At 46.9% G+C, this 18,787-nt stretch overlaps 1 protein-coding gene across 1 annotated transcript in view; it reads right to left on the reverse strand.

Moving 5' to 3' along the window:
* The window catches only part of LOC120022062 (triple functional domain protein-like), a gene marked incomplete at its 5' end in the record, with an annotated part of 67,500 nt that overhangs the window by 21,975 nt on the left and 26,738 nt on the right, over positions 1-18,787 (reverse strand). The window contains 26 exons of the mRNA XM_038965855.1: positions 1-11; positions 2,719-2,889; positions 3,004-3,188; positions 3,327-3,437; positions 3,799-4,042; positions 4,237-4,336; positions 4,498-4,643; positions 6,197-6,298; positions 6,531-6,721; positions 6,896-7,007; positions 7,333-7,425; positions 7,520-7,609; positions 8,757-8,826; positions 9,012-9,121; positions 9,394-9,460; positions 9,944-10,059; positions 10,374-10,571; positions 10,834-10,956; positions 12,875-12,990; positions 13,117-13,231; positions 13,330-13,479; positions 14,235-14,426; positions 14,755-14,874; positions 15,106-15,272; positions 18,162-18,333; positions 18,460-18,651. The exon at positions 1-11 is cut by the window's left edge and continues 85 nt beyond it. Of these exons, the coding sequence (XP_038821783.1) occupies positions 1-11; positions 2,719-2,889; positions 3,004-3,188; positions 3,327-3,437; positions 3,799-4,042; positions 4,237-4,336; positions 4,498-4,643; positions 6,197-6,298; positions 6,531-6,721; positions 6,896-7,007; positions 7,333-7,425; positions 7,520-7,609; positions 8,757-8,826; positions 9,012-9,121; positions 9,394-9,460; positions 9,944-10,059; positions 10,374-10,571; positions 10,834-10,956; positions 12,875-12,990; positions 13,117-13,231; positions 13,330-13,479; positions 14,235-14,426; positions 14,755-14,874; positions 15,106-15,272; positions 18,162-18,333; positions 18,460-18,651 (3,464 nt within the window). The remainder of the gene's footprint in view (positions 12-2,718; positions 2,890-3,003; positions 3,189-3,326; positions 3,438-3,798; positions 4,043-4,236; positions 4,337-4,497; positions 4,644-6,196; positions 6,299-6,530; positions 6,722-6,895; positions 7,008-7,332; positions 7,426-7,519; positions 7,610-8,756; positions 8,827-9,011; positions 9,122-9,393; positions 9,461-9,943; positions 10,060-10,373; positions 10,572-10,833; positions 10,957-12,874; positions 12,991-13,116; positions 13,232-13,329; positions 13,480-14,234; positions 14,427-14,754; positions 14,875-15,105; positions 15,273-18,161; positions 18,334-18,459; positions 18,652-18,787) is intronic.

The raw sequence follows: 18,787 nt of genomic DNA on the forward strand, positions 1-18,787 counted from the left end.
CGGGAGGAGCTCTGGACAGGGATGTAGGGAGAAAGGTGTTAGCATATTCCCCTCAGCGTATTCTTACTACATGATTTGGCTAAAGGCTTCATTTAATACCATTCCTGTTCAGTTATCCATCAAACAACCAATCAATAAAAGTTCACTTGTGGAACACAGGGAAAATTAAAACATTTCATCTGGATGGACCCAAAACTACTGAAAAGACCATTTAAGAAAACAGTTTTTTTCTGGATAGATCCCCAAATATTCCTGAGGCTTACAGTACATTTAATGACGGGTACAAATGTAGCCTGTATGTTGGTGATGTCTAAGTCGGATGTTGGTTTGTTTACGATGACGTCATCTCTCTTAGTCTACCTTTACAATGCTACTGTTGCGGTTGTATTTTGATCCTCTGCTCTCAATGAATGATTCAATGTTGGCCAGAACAAGAAAGAGGTTCTAATATGAAGTTGAAGGGTAAAGTGAATCTATGATCACTAAAAGAAAGTACTTAACGTGACATAGGAATGAGGTCAAATCTATGACATTGAAAAACAAGAGCAGGAAAGAGGTTTCACAGGTGTGTAAGTGAGAAAGGAAATAATAAAAGCTTCACAAAAAGAAAGAGTAAAAAAGAAAGTGTAGGAGACTGTAAATGAGAGAGGTTAATGTTAGGAGATGTAAAAAAAGAGATAAAGTGTATGAGATATGAACTCTCAATAATAATAAGGGAATTGGAAACCGTGGATAAATGATAATGAACTGGAACTGGCCATTGAAAAAGAAAAAAGAGATGTTAAGCGTAAGATATGAGCTCTAAAGAATCAGAGAATAAAAAATAAAGATGTGAGATGAGTTAAATATGAACTGTACACTGCAAAAGGACATTGAAAAAGAAAGGAGGTACAGTAAAGTGTATGGGAGAGTCTCACCCTTGCTGTGCTGTCTCCAGACTGTGCTGTGCCCCACTAAGGGTCTGTGTGTGGTGGGGTGTTGGGGTGTACCCTCTGGCCACGCCAGGGCTTACAGTAGGTGCCAATTAATCACACGGTGCAATGGGGTTAACGCACACAGGGGGTGAAGACGGGTGAGGAGGGGTGAGGAGGAGGGAGTAAGGGGGATCTGAGTCATCGGTTTGTCTGTACGAGTGTCCCGAACGCAAGACGTTGCCCTTAGGTACAGATCTAGGATCAGTTTGCACCAATTTTATCCGGAATAGTGTGAAAGAACGCAAAACTGACCTTGCATCAGTCTCTAGAGACTTCTACCTACTCTGTTCTGCATGTGCCTCAGAGTTATTCTGAGGGTGCAATCACGCAACAAACGGAGGAGTTACCAGGCAACGAGGCAGATCAATAATACAAAAAATATGTAAAGTGCATAATAAAACTTAATGTCGTTTTTTGAAGGAACCAGTCTGATGATGATAAAATGTAAAATAATCAAAACTAAAAATAAAGATGGAGCGGGGGAGTAATTCTATAGTTGAATTAAGCCCTGCAGATACTGAGAGCAGAGAGGGAGCAGATTTGGGCGTAGAAGAGAGGCTGAGAGAGCAAGCGAGAGTAAGGTAGGCAGAATAAAATAGCTGGAGAGAGACGTTTGTGTCCTTTTCCTCAGAGAGAAACCTAGAAAGACCTAGAAGACAGGAACGGCGTAAGAATTCTACATATGTTGTCCTTCAACTAACTTTCATAAGAAGAACCGAAAGAAAAACAGCAACTACGTCTATAGTACAGTTACCGAGAGGGGGAAAAGAGAGAGAGCGAAGGAGAGTGAGAGAGGAGAGAGAACTGAAGTATCGAGGGAAGAGAAAAAGAGGGAGAGAGATGGAAGGATCGTTTCAGGAGATGGAGAGGTATGGAAACTGAGACAAAGCAAAGACAGGACATAAATCAAGATAATGCTATAGCATGGTAAACAGTAAACAGACAGCAAACCAACGATACAGTCGGAAACAAAAACAAAAAGAGAAACACAAATTAGTGTCAGAGAAAAACGCTGCTGCGCCAAGAAAAGGTGAATCCAGGACGGGAACAGTAACTGATGCATTTCCTTGCATTTCTATTTGAATAGCAGCCTCAATGTTTCATAATCAATTTTCATCTAGGCCTGTATTCACAAAGAGTCTCAGAGTAGGATCAGTTCTGCCTTTCATCGTAATGAATAAGAGAAGGGACCCAATCCTAGATCAGCCCTCTTACTATGAGACGTTTTGTGAATTATGGGCCCTGCTAAGAAGGACGTGATAAGAAAACAAACTCAAATTGATGTAATGTTTGTCTGTAGAATATAATAACAAAATAATCAAACTCATGACTAAATCATAGGAGAGAGAAACCGTAACAGAAAGGATGAGTTCGCTGGGTGGGAGATCTTAGATTTACATTTTAGTCATTTAGTAGACACTCTCATCCAGAGAGACTTACAGAAGCAATTAGGGTTAAGTGCCTTGTTCAAGGGCACATTTTGTACTATTTTTATTAACAAGAACAAAAAACATTTAATTAATAAAATACTATTATCAGTCTTCTTTCTCAAATGAAGGGTAGTTGAAATGGGGGTAGTTTAGGGTTGTTACTGGTTATAAACCGATCTGTCATTTTTGATGCGTCTACCAGTTGACCTCGGCTCTCTTTTCTTTACCCCCCTCCCCACCCCTCCACCTTACCCTCCTGAGAGTCAGGCTGACTGTACCCCTATTCTCTACCTCCCCTCTCCCCTAACCCTTACCTTGTCGTCCTGTGCGTCAGGCTGCAGTAGGCTGTGTTGCTGGATGGCCATGGGGGGTGGTAGGGGTACAGAGTCGGCCCCCTCCTCACCCTCCTCCTCTCCACAGCTCTGCATCCCAGAGGACGAGGACTTGGACAGGGTCCCACTAGAGAGGCCCTCGTTACGCACTCTCTGTAGAGGAGAGAGAGAGAAGAGAGGGAGAGGGAAAGAGGTTAGATAGAGATAGAGACAGACAGAGGAGAGAGTAGAGAGAAAGAGAAGACACAGACACACAGAAGACTTTACCTCCTCCACAGTCTCGTCCTGGGGTGTAGCAGCACTGTCGTCAGAGTCTTTCTGGGTGCTGCCCGTCATCTCGCCACTCTTCCTCACCTTCTTGTGTTTGTGCGCCAGCTTCTTCACGTGCCCGTCTGCCTTGCCACTGCTCAGACGACGCACTGGGCTGGTAAGCCACTTACGCAGGGTGTTACCTGGGACAAGGCGGTAGAGAATGTTAACACTGATATCTAGGCACGCACAAACACACACCTTCTCCTTTTCCACCACTGTGAATTTAGAACTGTTTGTTCAATCCCTTTGCAAAAAATTGGCGAGGTGCGTGTGTTTACCTGGTCGTTTAGGTCCGGGCGAGGTGTGTGAGCCCATACCGTGATGCCCGGGCTGCAGGGTGGCAGAGGAGCCTGGCATGATGGAGTCATTACTACACACTGACAGAGTGTCTGGATAGGAGGAGAGGGAGGAGAGAGAGCGAAAGAGAGGTTATCAAAGTCTTGGAACACACCCATAACACATCAAATAATAACCATTATTATAACCTGGGGTGTTCCAGCCCTGAATGCTGATTGGCTGACAGCCGTGGTATATCAGACCGTATACCACAGGTATGACGACATGTTTTTTACTGTTCTAATTACGTTGATAACCAGTTTATAATAGCAGTAGGGCACCTCGGGTTTGTGATATATGGCCAATATACCATGGTCAAGGGCTGTGTCCAGGCACTCGTGCCTTATTACTTAAATATAGTACTTTTCTGAAACTCAAAAGACGCTATCCCCTACTACAGATCTCCTCACCCACCTTTATGGTTGAATATCCCCTCCATCTCCATGGAGGAGCGTGAGTGGGCGATGCAGAGCATGGTGCAGGGTACCAGTCCCTCGTGGGCAGGGGAGCGGTCCGTGGTCCGCACCAGACACCAGTCAGGCTTGTCATGGCACCTCTCCAGAACCTCTACAGTCTGGCCCCTCCGGACGGTCAGCTCGTTGCTGTTACCAGCCATGAAGTCATGGATCACCACGGTCAACTCACAGCCACCGGACAGCTGGAGGAGAGGAGAGAGAGATGGTCAGGGGGAATGTAGAATCCTAGGAGGAGGTGAATAGATCATGATTACATCCTTCCCATAGGAGGGTAAAGCATGATAAAACGTCATTTTAGAAATACTGTGTGCTGTTCTCACCCGTCTAAGTTCTGTGCGGCCAGAGAGATGACCAGAGTGTGTGTGTGTGTGCTCACCTTGTCACTGTCCAGTGTGTTCTGTGAGGTGCGTGAGGCAATAGAGATGGTGTCTGGTTGGCTGCTGCCATCACCCTGGCTGTCCAAGTCCTCTCCATCCCTATCAAACCCCAAACACAGACAGAGGTCAGTGTGTGTGTGTGTGTGTGTGTGTGTGTGTGTGTGTGTGTGCGTGTGTGTGTGTGTATACACGCATATAAGTGTATGTGTGTCTGTGTGTGTAGGTGTGTATAGTATACTAATGCAGTTGTGTACCTGTACCTGCGGTGTCCCTTGTGATGCTTGGCAGTGGCAGACTTAGGGATGTGTATGGGTTCCTTCAGAGCTCCTCTCAGGTGGATGGTTCGATCCTGAATCACCTCCCTGATGTGTTTGATCCAGTCCTGCTTGTTCTCAATGCTCGATGCCTGCCATTGGCCAGGGAGAAGGGTTCAAAGGTTAATTCACCAAATCACCACGGTCTCTGAAGTCATATTTTATTCTAAACAGTTCCATAGACCCCCCTGGAGAAGAAACCGTTATATTCCAATACCCACATTAGCATACCATTTAGAATGCATGCGCATCACATGGCTTCATTCTAAGTAGTAAGCTAGTGTGGACATTGAAACACAGAAAAAGGAGAGTAGGAGACAGAGAGTAGGCCACAGTAGAGTATTGAGATGCAGCCGAGGGCTGTGTTAGGTGTTAGGCTAGTTAGTACAGTATTACTCACCATTGATCCATGTTTGCATCCCTGACTTGGCTTTGGTTTAAATATAGAATAGAGAATTTCACTTTTTTGTTTTTAGTTAATATATATGACATTTTCTATGAGGACAGAATGTCTCGAGATGACGGACGGACAACAGTTACAGTATTTTGGTGGTGGCCAGTTAATGGTTAATATGGGCAGCACAGGTAGATGAGCAGAATAGGAACACAGTCAATATATTGTGTTAGACACATCGGGTTAGGAGTAGGGAAACATACTTTTCCAACCACTGGCACAAACATAAAGCTTCAGTAATAAAACTAGCTTTGGAGGTGGGTGTTAAAAAAAAGAAGATGTTTAGTTTGGTAAGGAGAGAAAAAAAAGAGAGCGATGGAAAGAGAGGAAGAAAGGAAGATGGGAGAGAGAGAAGGACAATTAGAGAAAGAGGGTCAACATGTGAGGTGTCAAATCATTAAAAAAATATTTATTTCTAGACAATAAATATGTATAGGCCTCTATTCCATACAGATATAGAATGTAGTGGGAGCGTGTGGGAGCTTGAAGAATTGTTGGAGTTTAGGGGTTAAAGTTCATGTCAGTGGTGTTGGCGTAAGCATGTTAGCCCACGGTTGGTTAGCGAACGAACGGTTAATATTCAGAGATACAAACATAAACAAAACAGCCCAAGACGCAGATGTACTGTACTAGACTAGACTGTATGATAGAACAGTCATTAGACAGAACACAGAGAGATAAATATACCCAAGTAACATATGTATAGAGATCGAGAGAGGGAGAGAAATACAGAGAGAAACAAGAAACAGAGAAGCACATACGAAGCTTCACATCCACCAGACAGCAGCATAGAGTCATGCAATCAAACGGGGAAGATGAAAAGGGGGGAGGAGAAGAGAAGAGACGGAAAAGAGAAGATGGGAGAGGGACGTAAAAGAAAGGAGGAGAGAGTAATAAGGCAGAGAGAGGGGGAGAGAGTAATAAGGCAGAGAGAGGGGGAGAGCGAGAGAGAGCAGAGAGAGGAGAGGAAATAGAGAGGAGAGAGAAGGGAGAGAGAGGAGAAGAGGAGAGAAGGGAGAGAGAGGAGGGAGAGAGAGGAGGAGAAGAGGAGAGAAGGGAGAGAGAGGAGGAGAGGAGGGAGAGAGAGGAAAGAGAAAAGAGAGAGAAAGGAGAGGAGAGGGAGAGAAGAGAGAGAGGAGTGAAAGGAGAGGGAGAGGAGAAGAGGAGAGAGGTATTCTTCTCTGTTCTTACCTTGAGTACGATCTTGTTGTCGGAGGTGGGGGTGCGTCCCACCCACAGAGCAAACTTACAGGGGTCTCCCTCAACGTGCTCTGTTACCCCCAACTCTGACGTCTGGAGAGAGGGAGACAAATTACTGCCATTTTATATTAATTCCTTTGGCAATATGTAATATGTATCTGTCTATTTCTAGCCAATAACACACCAGAAACAGAGAGAGAGAGAGAGAGACAACTAAAGAGGAAGACAGAGAGAGAGAGAGAGAGAGAGAGAGAGAGAGACACAGACAAAGGGAACGACTAAAACAGAAAAGAGAGAGAGACAAGAGAGAGAATGTTGTACTCACGTAAAGTTTGCTCTTGTACATGTACTTGCTCCGTCCGTTGGAGTCTTTGACCTCCTTGCTGAAGATGAGGGACATCTCGAAGAGGAAGAGGTGACGCTCGCGTCCCTTACGGATCAGAGTTTTAGGATCCCACACATGGAAGGACTCCTGCAGGATTAACTCTCCCTGAGACTCAATGTTCTCATCGAAACCTACAGGAGTGGGGGAGGGAGGCAGGGGGGAGGGAGGAGGAAGAGAGTGTTCAAGAAAGAGTTACTTCACCATGCGTATGTGCATAAGCATGGTTGACTTTGAAAGTGTGTGTGCACGTGCGTGCGTGTATGTGTGTGTGCGCACATGTGTATGCGCGTGTGTGTGTCTCTCACCCTCCAGCATTGAGAGGTGCATGGCGTCGTTGGCTCTCTTGGGGACACTGAGCATGACCTCCAGTCCATCCTTGATCTCTCCTTTCCCTTCCTCACAGCACGTCAGCAGCTCCTACATACACCAGAGAGGTACCATCAACAAATACCCTTTGAAAGCAAATACGTCACATTTATTGTGAATGATAATAAGCCCATTAGGGGGATTACCCATAACCTGGGATGTACTGGTGAACAAAAAGATGAGCTGAACGCCAGCCGAGATGGCATGTAACGTAAACACTGATGCTAACTAGCGTGATGGGTGCATAAAAGCTACTCACCAAATAAAAAGGTATGTCCCTACATTCCTGCTCATCACTATGTAAACATAAGCAAATATAAACAAACATTTGTAGAGGTTGTGTATGTGCTTTATAAAAGTGGGTTGCTATGGTTACCTTGAGCAGGAGCTGGTACTTGGTGATTCGCTGAACAGGCTTGATCAGGTAGGAGGAGATGGAGTTGGCCAATCGGTGCCTCTGCTGGATCTCCTGTACACGCCCACACAGAGAAACACATTGGGTGTGATTGGGTGCAGGGAACTGTCAGTCACAGTATGGGCCAATAGGAGGGCAGGATACTCACGTCAAAGTAGGGTCCAGCATGCTCTAAGATGAGCTGGGTGGAGTCTGGTTTGTTCTTACAGTAGTTGACGTACATCTGGAACTTATCAGCCTGGACACACAGATACACAACAAAGAGTTAAAACAAATGTAGCTACTCAAAAGTGCCTAGTTAAATAAAGGCTAAATAAATACAATTTAAAAAAAGCATATGTTTCCTTTTTGACCAATCACATATAAGTAGAGATATTAAGTCTTTATTCCTGTCCTAAGAAATCCTTATTTGTACCTGTCCTAAGAAATCCTTATTTGTACCGGTCTTAAGAAATCCTTATTTGTACCTGTCTTAAGAAATCCTTATTTGTACCTGTCTTAAGAAATCCTTATTTGTACCTGTCTTAAGAAATCCTTATTTGTACCTGTCTTAAGAAATCATTATTTGTACCTGTTTTAAGAAATCATTATTTGTACCTGTCTTAAGAAATCATTATTTGTACCTGTTTTAAGAAATCATTATTTGTACCTGTCTTAAGAAATCATTATTTGTACCTGTCTTAAGAAATCATTATTTGTACCTGTCTTAAGAAATCATTATTTGTACCTGTCTTAAGAAATCCTTATTTGTACCTGTCTTAAGAAATCATTATTTGTACCTGTCTTAAGAAATCATTATTTGTACCTGTCTTAAGAAATCATTATTTGTACCTGTCTTAAGAAATCATTATTTGTACCTGTCTTAAGAAATCATTATTTGTACCTGTCTTAAGAAATCATTATTTGTACCTGTCTTAAGAAATCATTATTTGTACCTGTCTTAAGAAATCATTCTCTATCTATATCACAGATGTCAAAAATACACCATGACAGCGCAACACACAAGGGGTGGAACAGTGGCAAAGGTACCCACAGGACAAACAGAATAATATTAGTCTGAGGAGAGATTAAATAGCATTAATACAACAAAAATAATTCAAAACACACTCCTTTAGTTTACACCAAATTAAAAATATGTATTTTGTCTTCATAATAAGCAGGAGTTACTTTTATTTTCTATTTTTTACTTAACACTTTTTTTTCTTAAAACTTCTTAAAGCATTGTTGGTTAAGGGCTTGTAAGTAAGCATTATAATGTCTACACCTGTTGTATTCGGCACATGTGACAAATACAATTTGATTTTGATCACAAACCTACATTCGGCCATTTTATGAACCAACTCACTTGTCTTGAGAAAGACAAGAACAGACACACAGTCACTCACCCAGGTGACAAAGCAGTGGCCCACATCTTCTGGCAGCTGTTCATACTTCTCCAGCTCTTTGAGAAAGATACTGTTGAAAAAGGAGAGAAGAGGAGAGGGATGAGTGAGGGAGGAGAGGGAGGATGTGAGCAAACACCATAAAACTTGAGAATAACTCCTGTTAGTATACATAGCTTCATCGCTGGAAATGAACCTTATAGCAGATATAGGTTGTTGTGGATGTACAGGGACAATGACTCAGGGAGCGTGACTTACTTGTGATGGAACTCATAGAGGTCCACCATGTTCCCGAAGATGATGTGTTCCTTGTTGACAATGCCAGGAGGGATCTCCTCTACCCCACTTGTCATCTCCCACAGGTACGTCTGGCGGGAGGAGGATGGAGAGAGAGGGTTAGATCACACATATGGAGGGGCCAGATATATCAGATCCATTAAGTCACAGCCGCTGCATTTAATGGAAATCTACACGGCAACCCTACATGTTATATGTGCATGTGTTATTGGTCTTTCATGTTGGTCAGATGTTTTTCCACGTGTGTTGTGTTAAAATTTCACAAGGTGGCGCCAGACATTGGCAGCAGAATCCCACTATAGGTAAGGGGGTAGACAAAGAGAGAGAGAGTAGGTTTACTTACGTCCGTACACTCCCTCAGATCTCTCACATAGGTCTTCTCTGTCTGGATCAGCTCAGCCATGATGAACCTACATACACACAAGCGTGCACACACAGACACGAGCGCACACACAGACACGTGCGCACACACAGACACGCGCGCACACACAGACACGCGCGCACACACAGACACGCGCGCACACACAGACACGCGCGCACACACAGACACGAGCGCACACACAGACACGAGCGCACACACAGACACGAGCGCACACACAGACACGAGCGCACACACACACACACACGGTTAGCCTCTTTTGCTGATTCATATCATTATCAATAGAATACTTTTAGTCCCTCTGCTCTGTCCATTAACACAGATGAATCGTGTCAAAGTCGTGTCTAGTTGTGGCTGTTTAGTGTGTGTGTGTCCTGTAGTAGTGCTGCTACAGCAGTTGTAGTTATGAGATTATGAGTGGGGATGACTGGTTGATTGGCTTTTGGGCTTGCTTAATTATGAGTGTCACTGATCTAAATCGGTGTCAGGAAGTTAAGAGGAAGTGATGACGTACTCCTTCCTGCGAGCGGACTTGCGTTTCTCCTCGTTGAGTTCGTGAGCCGCGTCTCTCAGCTTGACCTCTGACCCCTGAGGTGTGGCCGGAATTATGTCCAACTGGAGATCCTTACTCTGACAGAGAGAAAGGGAGAGAGGGATGGAGGGAGAAGTTTGGAGAGACATGGGGCAAGATGATTTACAAAACATGTAAATCCCAAAAAGTATCCAAAAAGCACTTTTAAAGAGCGTGGTTATTTTATTATTATTAGGGAATGGACCAATGTTTCTGCTAAAAGCCATCTTCAGTGTGCAGAGATGAATTTTCCATAATGGTTTCCAGCAACCATTATATAGACACCTCAACTCACCTCACCTCACCCCACCAACCCAACCCCCCCACACACCGTCCCCACCCCAACCAACCCCCCTACACCCTCTTGACTTACAGCCTTGGAGTTAGAGTCAGATGAGATGCCCAGTGCTTTCTCCAGACTGGTCCGGTACTTGTCCATACGTAATGAGAAGTCTCTGTAGCGTTTGTCCACCGCTGTCACCCACTTCTTTATCTCCACAGCGTGACTATGGCCTTTATCACAGAAGCCATCCGCTAGCTGGATCAGCAGCTTCACACGCTCTTTGGTTTGCTGGAGGGAGAGGGGGGAGAGATGGGGAGGAGGAGAGAGGGGGGAGAGATGGGGAGGAGGAGAGAGGGGGAAGAGATGGGGAGGAGGAGAGAGGGGGGAGAGATGGGGAAGAGGAGAGAGGGGGGAGAGATGGGGAGGAGGAGAGAGGGGGGGGAGATAGGGTTTGATTTAAAATGTTTAATGTTTGGTCTAAAAAATGTTATGACGTGAATATGTGTGTGCGTGTGTGTGTGCGTGTGTGCGCACGCGTGTTCCTTCCTACCCTGGCTGTGATGTGGAAGTCTTCGTGCTCCTTCAGCAGCTCCTGTGTGTGGTGGATACTGGAGCCGGTGGAGGTGTGGGTTGACAGGTAGAACTCTCCCGTGTCATGGATCCACTCCAGAGCCTGAGGACACACACACAGACCATTGAGGTGGACATTGAGGTAAAGAGAGAGACAGAGGTTACAGATGAGAGGACAGAAACAGAGAATGGAAGAAGATAGAACAGCCATTTTGACTGTTGTTAGAGCTTTGAGTAAGAAATACAAAGAGAGCTAGAGAGAGATGGAGAGAGATAGAGAGAGATGGAGAGAGATGGAGAGATATAGAGAGAGATGGAGAGATATAGAGAGAGATGGAGAGAGATAGAGAGAGGGAGAGAGATGGAGAGAGATAGAGAGAGATGGAGAAAGCTAGAGAGAGCTAGAGAGAGATGGAGAGAGCTAGAGAGAGCTAGAGAGAGCTAGAGAGAGCTAGAGAGAGAGATAGAGAGAGCTAGAGAGAGAGCTAGAGAGAGCTAGAGAGAGAGCTAGAGAGAGCTAGAGAGAGCTAGAGAGAGAGATGGAGAGAGCTAGAGAGAGCTAGAGAGAGATGGAGAGAGATGGAGAGAGATGGAGAGAGATAGAGAGAGATGGAGAAAGCTAGAGAGAGCTAGAGAGAGATGGAGAGAGCTAGAGAGAGAGATGGAGAGAGCTAGAGAAAGCTAGAGAGAGAGATGGAGAGAGCTAGAGAGAGCTAGAGAGAGAGATGGAGAGAGCTAGAGAGAGATGGAGAGAGCTAGAGAGAGCTAGAGAACGCTAGAGAGAGAGATGGAGAGAGCTAGAGAAAGCTAGAGAGAGCTAGAGAGAGCTAGAGAGAGATGGAGAGAGCTAGAGAGAGCTAGAGAGAGCTAGAGAGAGCTAGATAGAGAGATGGAGAGAGCTAGAGAGAGATGGAGAGAGCTAGAGAGAGCTAGAGAGAGCTAGAGAAAGCTAGAGAAAGCTAGATAGAGAGATGGAGAGAGCTAGAGAGAGCTAGAGAAAGCTAGAGAGAGATGGAGAGAGCTAGAGAGAGCTAGAGAAAGCTAGAGAGAGAGATGGAGAGAGCTAGAGAGAGCTAGAGAAAGCTAGAGAGAGAGCTAGAGAAAGCTAGAGAGAGCTAGAGAGAGCTAGAGAGAGATGGAGAGAGCTAGAGAGAGATGGAGAGAGCTAGAGAGAGATGGAGAGAGCTAGAGAGAGCTAGAGAGAGATGGAGAGAGCTAGAGAGAGATGGAGAGAGCTAGAGAGAGCTAGAGAGAGCTAGAGAGAGAGATGGAGAGAGCTAGAGAGAGCTAGAGAAAGCTAGAGAGAGAGATGGAGAGAGCTAGAGAGAGCTAGAGAAAGCTAGAGAGAGAGCTAGAGAAAGCTAGAGAGAGCTAGAGAGAGCTAGAGAGAGCTAGAGAGAGCTAGAGAAAGCTAGAGAAAGCTAGATAGAGAGATGGAGAGAGCTAGAGAGAGCTAGAGAAAGCTAGAGAGAGAGATGGAGAGAGCTAGAGAGAGCTAGAGAAAGCTAGAGAGAGAGATGGAGAGAGCTAGAGAAAGCTAGAGAGAGAGCTAGAGAAAGCTAGAGAGCTAGAGAGAGATGGAGAGAGCTAGAGAGAGATGGAGAGAGCTAAAGAGAGATGGAGAGAGCTAGAGAGAGCTAGAGAGAGCTAGAGAGAGCTAGAGAGAGCTAGAGAGAGATGGAGAGAGCTAGAGAGAGCTAGAGAAAGCTAGAGAGAGAGATGGAGAGAGCTAGAGAGAGCTAGAGAAAGCTAGAGAGAGAGCTAGAGAAAGCTAGAGAGAGAGCTAGAGAAAGCTAGAGAGAGCTAGAGAGAGATGGAGAGAGCTAGAGAGAGATGGAGAGAGCTAGAGAGAGATGGAGAGAGCTAGAGAGAGATGTAGAGAGCTAGAGAGAGATGGAGAGAGCTAGAGAGAGATGGAGAGAGCTAGAGAGAGCTAGAGAGAGATGGAGAGAGCTAGAGAGAGCTAGAGAGAGATGGAGAGAGCTAGAGAGAGCTAGAGTGTGTGTAAATTGTGTGTGTACCTGTTTGGCGCTGCGTTCGAACACCACGTATTGCTGGCACTGGTCTAACCGTCTTTTCCTCATGGTCCAGAAATGGAGAACACGGTTCTCTCTCTGTAACAACTCATTCAAGATGTCTGATCGCAACACAAACACAGAGATTACATTAGATTAGATAGATTGATGTTTTGGGGTTGATTTAGGAATAGGTAAAAGGTAGAATTACCACACAGTGTGTGTGTGTGTATGTGTGTGATACTCACTCTTGACCTGTTGTTCCGGTGCTTTGACATGGCTGAGCATCCCAGGCATGTTAACACTGTTCCTGTGCATGTACTTCAGGAACACATCAGCATTACGTCTGGCCAGGGTACATGCCTAGAGAAACACACACAGTTAGAGGACATGGGTCATAGCTGTATACGTGTGTGTGTGCGTGTGTGTGTGTGTGTGTGTGTGTGTGTGTGTGTTCTTACCTTGAGGAAAGCCTCTTTCTGTTCCAGGTGTTTGCTGATCATGGGGGTGACGTGATCTGACTCACAGTTAGGACCCAGTTTGTCAGCCCCCCCACACCAGTCCTCTTCCCTCTTATACTCCTGCTCCAGGCTCTCCAACACACTGCACACCTACAGATCACAACACAGGATTAAAACTACAGCTCCCATAATGCCACACCAGTCCTCTTCCCTCTTATACTCCTGCTCCAGGCTCTCCAACACACTGCACACCTACAGATCACAACACAGGATTAAAACTACAGCTCCCATAATGCCACACCAGTCCTCTTCCCTCTTATACTCCTGCTCCAGGCTCTCCAACACACTGCACACCTACAGATCACAACACAGGATTAAAACTACAGCTCCCATAATGCCACACCAGTCCTCTTCCCTCTTATACTCCTGCTCCAGGCTCTCCAACACACTGCACACCTACAGATCACAACACAGGATTAAAACTACAGCTCCCATAATGCCACACCAGTCCTCTTCCCTCTTATACTCCTGCTCCAGGCTCTCCAACACACTGCACACCTACAGATCACAACAAAGGATTAAAACTACAGCTCCCATAACACACCACAGCTCCCATGACATTCCAGGAGGCTTTCCTGCACACCTACAGGACACAGCACAGGCTCCGTCAGTCTCCTTAACTGAAGCTAAGCTACTAACGTAACTAGCTAGTTAGCTCTACTAGAGCTAAATGAACTGGATACCAAGAGCAATAGTGCCCCCTACCTGTTTGGAGGTCTTGTAGATGGCTACAGAAGTATTTATCTAATGATGTTATTAGGGAATTACAATACCTTTTAAAGTACTATCTCCCTACCTGTCATTACATAATAAACCATAACTATAACAGCCACAGCACCCCCTACCTGTTCGGAGGTCTTGTAGAAGGCTACAGAGGCGTTGACCAGTTTCAGCCTGTCCTCCATCTTCAACATCAGCTGTTGCCAGTGGGACGCTACGTTCTCAGCACAGTCTCTGATCAGGTCCATGTCATAATGGTTGGCCTGGAGTAACACCTCAGCCTTCTGCTGCACTTGTAGGGCACTCTGGTGGGTTTTCTACGAGGAGGAGAGGAGAGAGGGATGAGGAGAGACACAGAATATCATAGCTCTGTGTTGCATCTTATAGTAGAGTTTTATTATAGAATATCAGATATGTTTAAAGAAATGAGTGGGGGAAAAAATAAACAGGAGGGGGAAAGCCAGAGGAAGTGGGAGAGATGAAGTGAAATCTGAGCTTGTGAGATCAGGCTGGTTAAACAAGGCTAGAGGGATATAGAGCTACTGTAGAGAGAAAGAAACATAAAGAGATAATATATATATGTACTTATTATTGTCTATAAAAAGGATGTGTGTTGGTGTTTGCGTCGCGGAGTGACGAGCTCACCTCGATGGCATGCTGGAACTGTTCGTGCTCTCTCTGTAGCTGTTCTGCTTCCTGTAGAGAACTGGCTGTGATCAGACCAGCATTCAGCATAGACTCCCCATTACGGATCCAGCCCAGGACCTGCACACACCAGAACCAGGATATACGTTATCATGATAGCATTTTAGTATGGTGTCCACTGGTACTTGGTTGGTATTTACTATGGTATTATTTCTACTGGTATTTAATAGGAAATTATGTGGTATCAATCGATGGTTTTGGTGTCATCTGTGTGTGTGTGTGTGTGTGTGTGTGTGTGTGTGTGTGTGTGTGTGTGTGTGTGTGTGTGTGTGTGTGTGTGTGTGTGTATACCTGTTTGACTTCGGCCTGCAGGTGTCGTAACTGTACACACTGCTCCAGGTGTCTCCTGTGTTGTTCGCCTGCTACGTCCAACTCCTGCTGCTTCTCATGGAGGAACTCCAGCAGGTCCTGAACACGAGTAGCCATGTCCACATCCCTGTCACACAGCAACTCTACACCTGGAGGGAGAGGAGGGACAAGAGAAGAAAGGGAGAGAAAGGCAAGGAGAGAGAGCAAAAGTCATTCCACTCCTACTACAAAACAGGCTATCACAGTAGCTCATTTTCTGTGTGTGTGTGTGTGTGTGTGTGTGTGTGTGTGTGTGTGTGTGTGTGTGTGTGTGTGTGTGTGTGTGTGTGTGTGTGTGTTTGTCCCAGCCTGTGGGTGTGTGTCTCGTGTCTGTCCCTGTATGTGTGTGTGTTTGTCCCAGCCTGTGGGTGTGTGTCTCGTGTCTGTCCCTGTGAGTGTGTGTGTTTGTCCCAGCCTGTGGGTGTGTGTCTCGTGTCTGTCCCTGTGAGTGTGTGTGTTTTGTCCCAGCCTGTGTGTGTTGTCTCGTGTCTGTCCCTGTGAGTGTGTGTGTTTGTCCCAGCCTGTGGTGTGTGTCTCGTGTCTGTTCCCTGTATGAGCGTGTGTTTGTCCCAGCCTTGGGTGTGTGTGTCGTGTCTGTCCCTGTATGTGTGTGTGTTTGTCCCAGCCTGTGGGTGTGTGTGTCGTGTCTGTCCCTGTATGTGTGTGTGTTTGTCCCAGCCTGTGGGTGTGTGTCTCGTGTCTGTTCCTGTATGAGCGTGTGTTTGTCCCAGCCTGTGGGTGTGTGTCTCGTGTCTATCCCTGTGAGTGTGTGTGTTTGTCCCAGCCTGTGGGTGTGTGTCTCGTGTCTGTCCCTGTGAGTGTGTGTGTTTGTCCCAGCCTGTGGGTGTGTGTCTCGTGTCTGTTCCTGTATGAGCGTGTGTTTGTCCCAGCCTGTGGGTGTGTGTCTCGTGTCTGTCCCTGTATGTGTGTGTGTGTTTGTCCCAGCCTGTGGGTGTGTGTCTCGTGTCTGTCCCTGTGAGTGTGTGTGTTTGTCCCAGCCTGTGGGTGTGTGTCTCGTGTCTGTCCCTGTATGTGTGTGTGTTTGTCCCAGCCTGTGGGTGTGTGTGTCGTGTCTGTCCCTGTATGTGTGTGTGTTTGTCCAGCCTGTGGGTGTGTGTCTCGTGTCTGTTCCTGTATGAGCGTGTGTTTGTCCCAGCCTGTGGTGGTGTGTCTCGTGTCTGTCCCTGTGAGTGTGTGTGTTTGTCCCAGCCTGTGGGTGTGTGTCTCGTGTCTGTCCCTGTGAGTGTGTGTGTTTGTCCCAGCCTGTGGGTGTGTGTCTCGTGTCTGTCCCTGTGAGTTGTGTGTTTGTCCCAGCCTGTGGGTGTGTGTCTCGTGTCTGTTCCTGTATGAGCGTGTGTTTGTCCCAGCCTGTGGGTGTGTGTCTCGTGTCTGTCCCTGTAGTGTTGTTGGTTTGTCCCAGCTCTCGGGTGTGTGTCTCGTGTCTGTCCCTGTGAGTGTGTGTGTGTTTGTCCCAGCCTGTGGGTGTGTGTCTCGTGTCTGTTCCTGTATGAGCGTGTGTTTGTCCCAGCCTGTGGGTGTGTGTCTCGTGTCTGTCCCTGTATGTGTGTGTGTTTGTCCCAGCCTGTGGGTGTGTGTGTCGTGTCTGTCCCTGTATGTGTGTGTGTTTGTCCCAGCCTGTGGGTGTGTGTCTCGTGTCTGTCCCTGTATGTGTGTGTGTTTGTCCCAGCCTGTGGGTGTGTGTCTCGTGTCTGTCCCTGTGTGTGTGTGTTTGTCCAGCCTGTGGGTGTGTGTGTCGTGTCTGTCCCTGTATGTGTGTGTGTTTGTCCCGCCTGTGGGTGTGTGTCTCGTGTCTGTCCCTGTATGTGTGTGTGTGTTTGTCCCAGCCTGTGGGTGTGTGTCTCGTGTCTGTCCCTGTATGTGTGTGTGTTTGTCCCAGCCTGTGGGTGTGTGTCTCGTGTCTGTCCCTGTGGTGTGTGTGTTTGTCCCAGCCTGTGGGTGTGTGTCTCGTGTCTGTCCTGTATGTGTGTGTGTTTTGTCCCAGCCTGTGGGTGTGTGTCTCGTGTCTGTCCCTGTGTGTGTGTGGTTTGTCCCAGCCTGTGGGTGTGTGTGTCGTGTCTGTCCCTGTATGTGTGTGTGTTTGTCCCAGCCTGTGGGTGTGTGTCTCGTGTCTGTCCCTGTGTGTGTGTGTTTTGTCCAGCCTGTGGGTGTGTGTCTCGTGTCTGTCCCTGTATGTGTGTGTGTTTGTCCCAGCCTGTGGGTGTGTGTGTCGTGTCTGTCCCTGTATGTGTGTGTGTTTGTCCCAGCCTGTGGGTGTGTGTGTCGTGTCTGTCCCTGTATGTGTGTGTGTTTGTCCCAGCCTGTGGGTGTGTGTCTCGTGTCTGTCCCTGTATGTGTGTGTGTGTTTGTCCCAGCCTGTGGGTGTGTGTCTCGTGTCTGTCCCTGTATGTGTGTGTGTTTGTCCCAGCCTGTGGGTGTTGTGTCGTGTCTGTCCCTGTATGGCGTGGTTTGTCCCAGCCTGTGGGTGTGTGTGTCGTGTCTGTCCCTGTATGAGCGTGTGTTTGTCCCAGCCTGTGGGTGTGTGTCTCGTGTCTGTCCCTGTATGTGTGTGTGTTGTTTGTCCCACGCCTGTTGGGTGTGTGTCTCGTGTTGTCCCTGTATGTGTGTGTGTTTGTCCCAGCCTGTGGGTGTGTGTCTCGTGTCTGTCCTGTATTGTGTGTGTGTTTGTCCCAGCCTGTGGGTGTGTTCTCGTGTCTGTCCCTGTATGTGTGTGTGTTTGTCCCAGCCTGTGGGTGGTGTGGTCGTGTCTGTCCCTGTATGAGCTGTGTTTGTCCCAGCCTGTGGGTGTGTGTGTCGTGTCTGTCCCTGTATGAGGTGGTGTTTGTCCCAGCCTGTGGGTGTGTGTCTCGTGTCTGTCCCTGTATGTGTGTGTGTTTGTCCCAGCCTGTGGGTGTGTGTCTCGTGTCTGTCCCTGTATGTGTGTGTGTTTGTCCCAGCCTGTGGGTGTGTGTGTCGTGTCTGTCCCTGTATGTGTGTGTTCTACCTGAGCTGCTGGATGAGGTCCTCTCCCTCCTTGATGACGTTGACAGTGACCTGCAGGGTGGTCTGCTGCTGCTGGCTGAAGCGTTTGATCAGGTCCTGCACCGCCTCCACGGACTCAGCATACACATCATCTAACAACTCCTTCTGCAGCTCCTCCAGCCACGTCCACAGCTAGGGACCGAGAGTTAATACACACACGCCTACCCAGCATGTCGCACACACACAATCCAGTAGAATGTTGCACTACCCCCACAAAACACACACACACATCCTCCCCCCCACACACACACTTTGTACCTCTTTGACATGTGTGTGGAAGGCGACAGACATGTCGAGCAGGACTTTGCGTTGCTCCACCCTCCTGACAAAGTCCTGGATGCGGTCCTCCAGCTGGTGGGCTGCCTGGTAGATCTCCTCTGGATCACACTCTCCTGTCTGGGCCAGCTGCTCTGCCGCCTCCAGCAGCTTGTCAGCATTAGTATAGGTGTTCTGGAGGAAGGACAGAACCATCACACAGAGAAAGACAGAGGATGGGGAGAGAGACAGAGAAGGAAAGAGGGAGGACAGTTACCAAGAGAAAGGGAGGGGAGAAACTTGACTGAATATATTTAGTGAAAAGATAGAG

Source organism: Salvelinus namaycush, chromosome 27, assembly GCF_016432855.1.
Source record: "Salvelinus namaycush isolate Seneca chromosome 27, SaNama_1.0, whole genome shotgun sequence".
Taxonomy (NCBI): domain Eukaryota; kingdom Metazoa; phylum Chordata; class Actinopteri; order Salmoniformes; family Salmonidae; genus Salvelinus; species Salvelinus namaycush.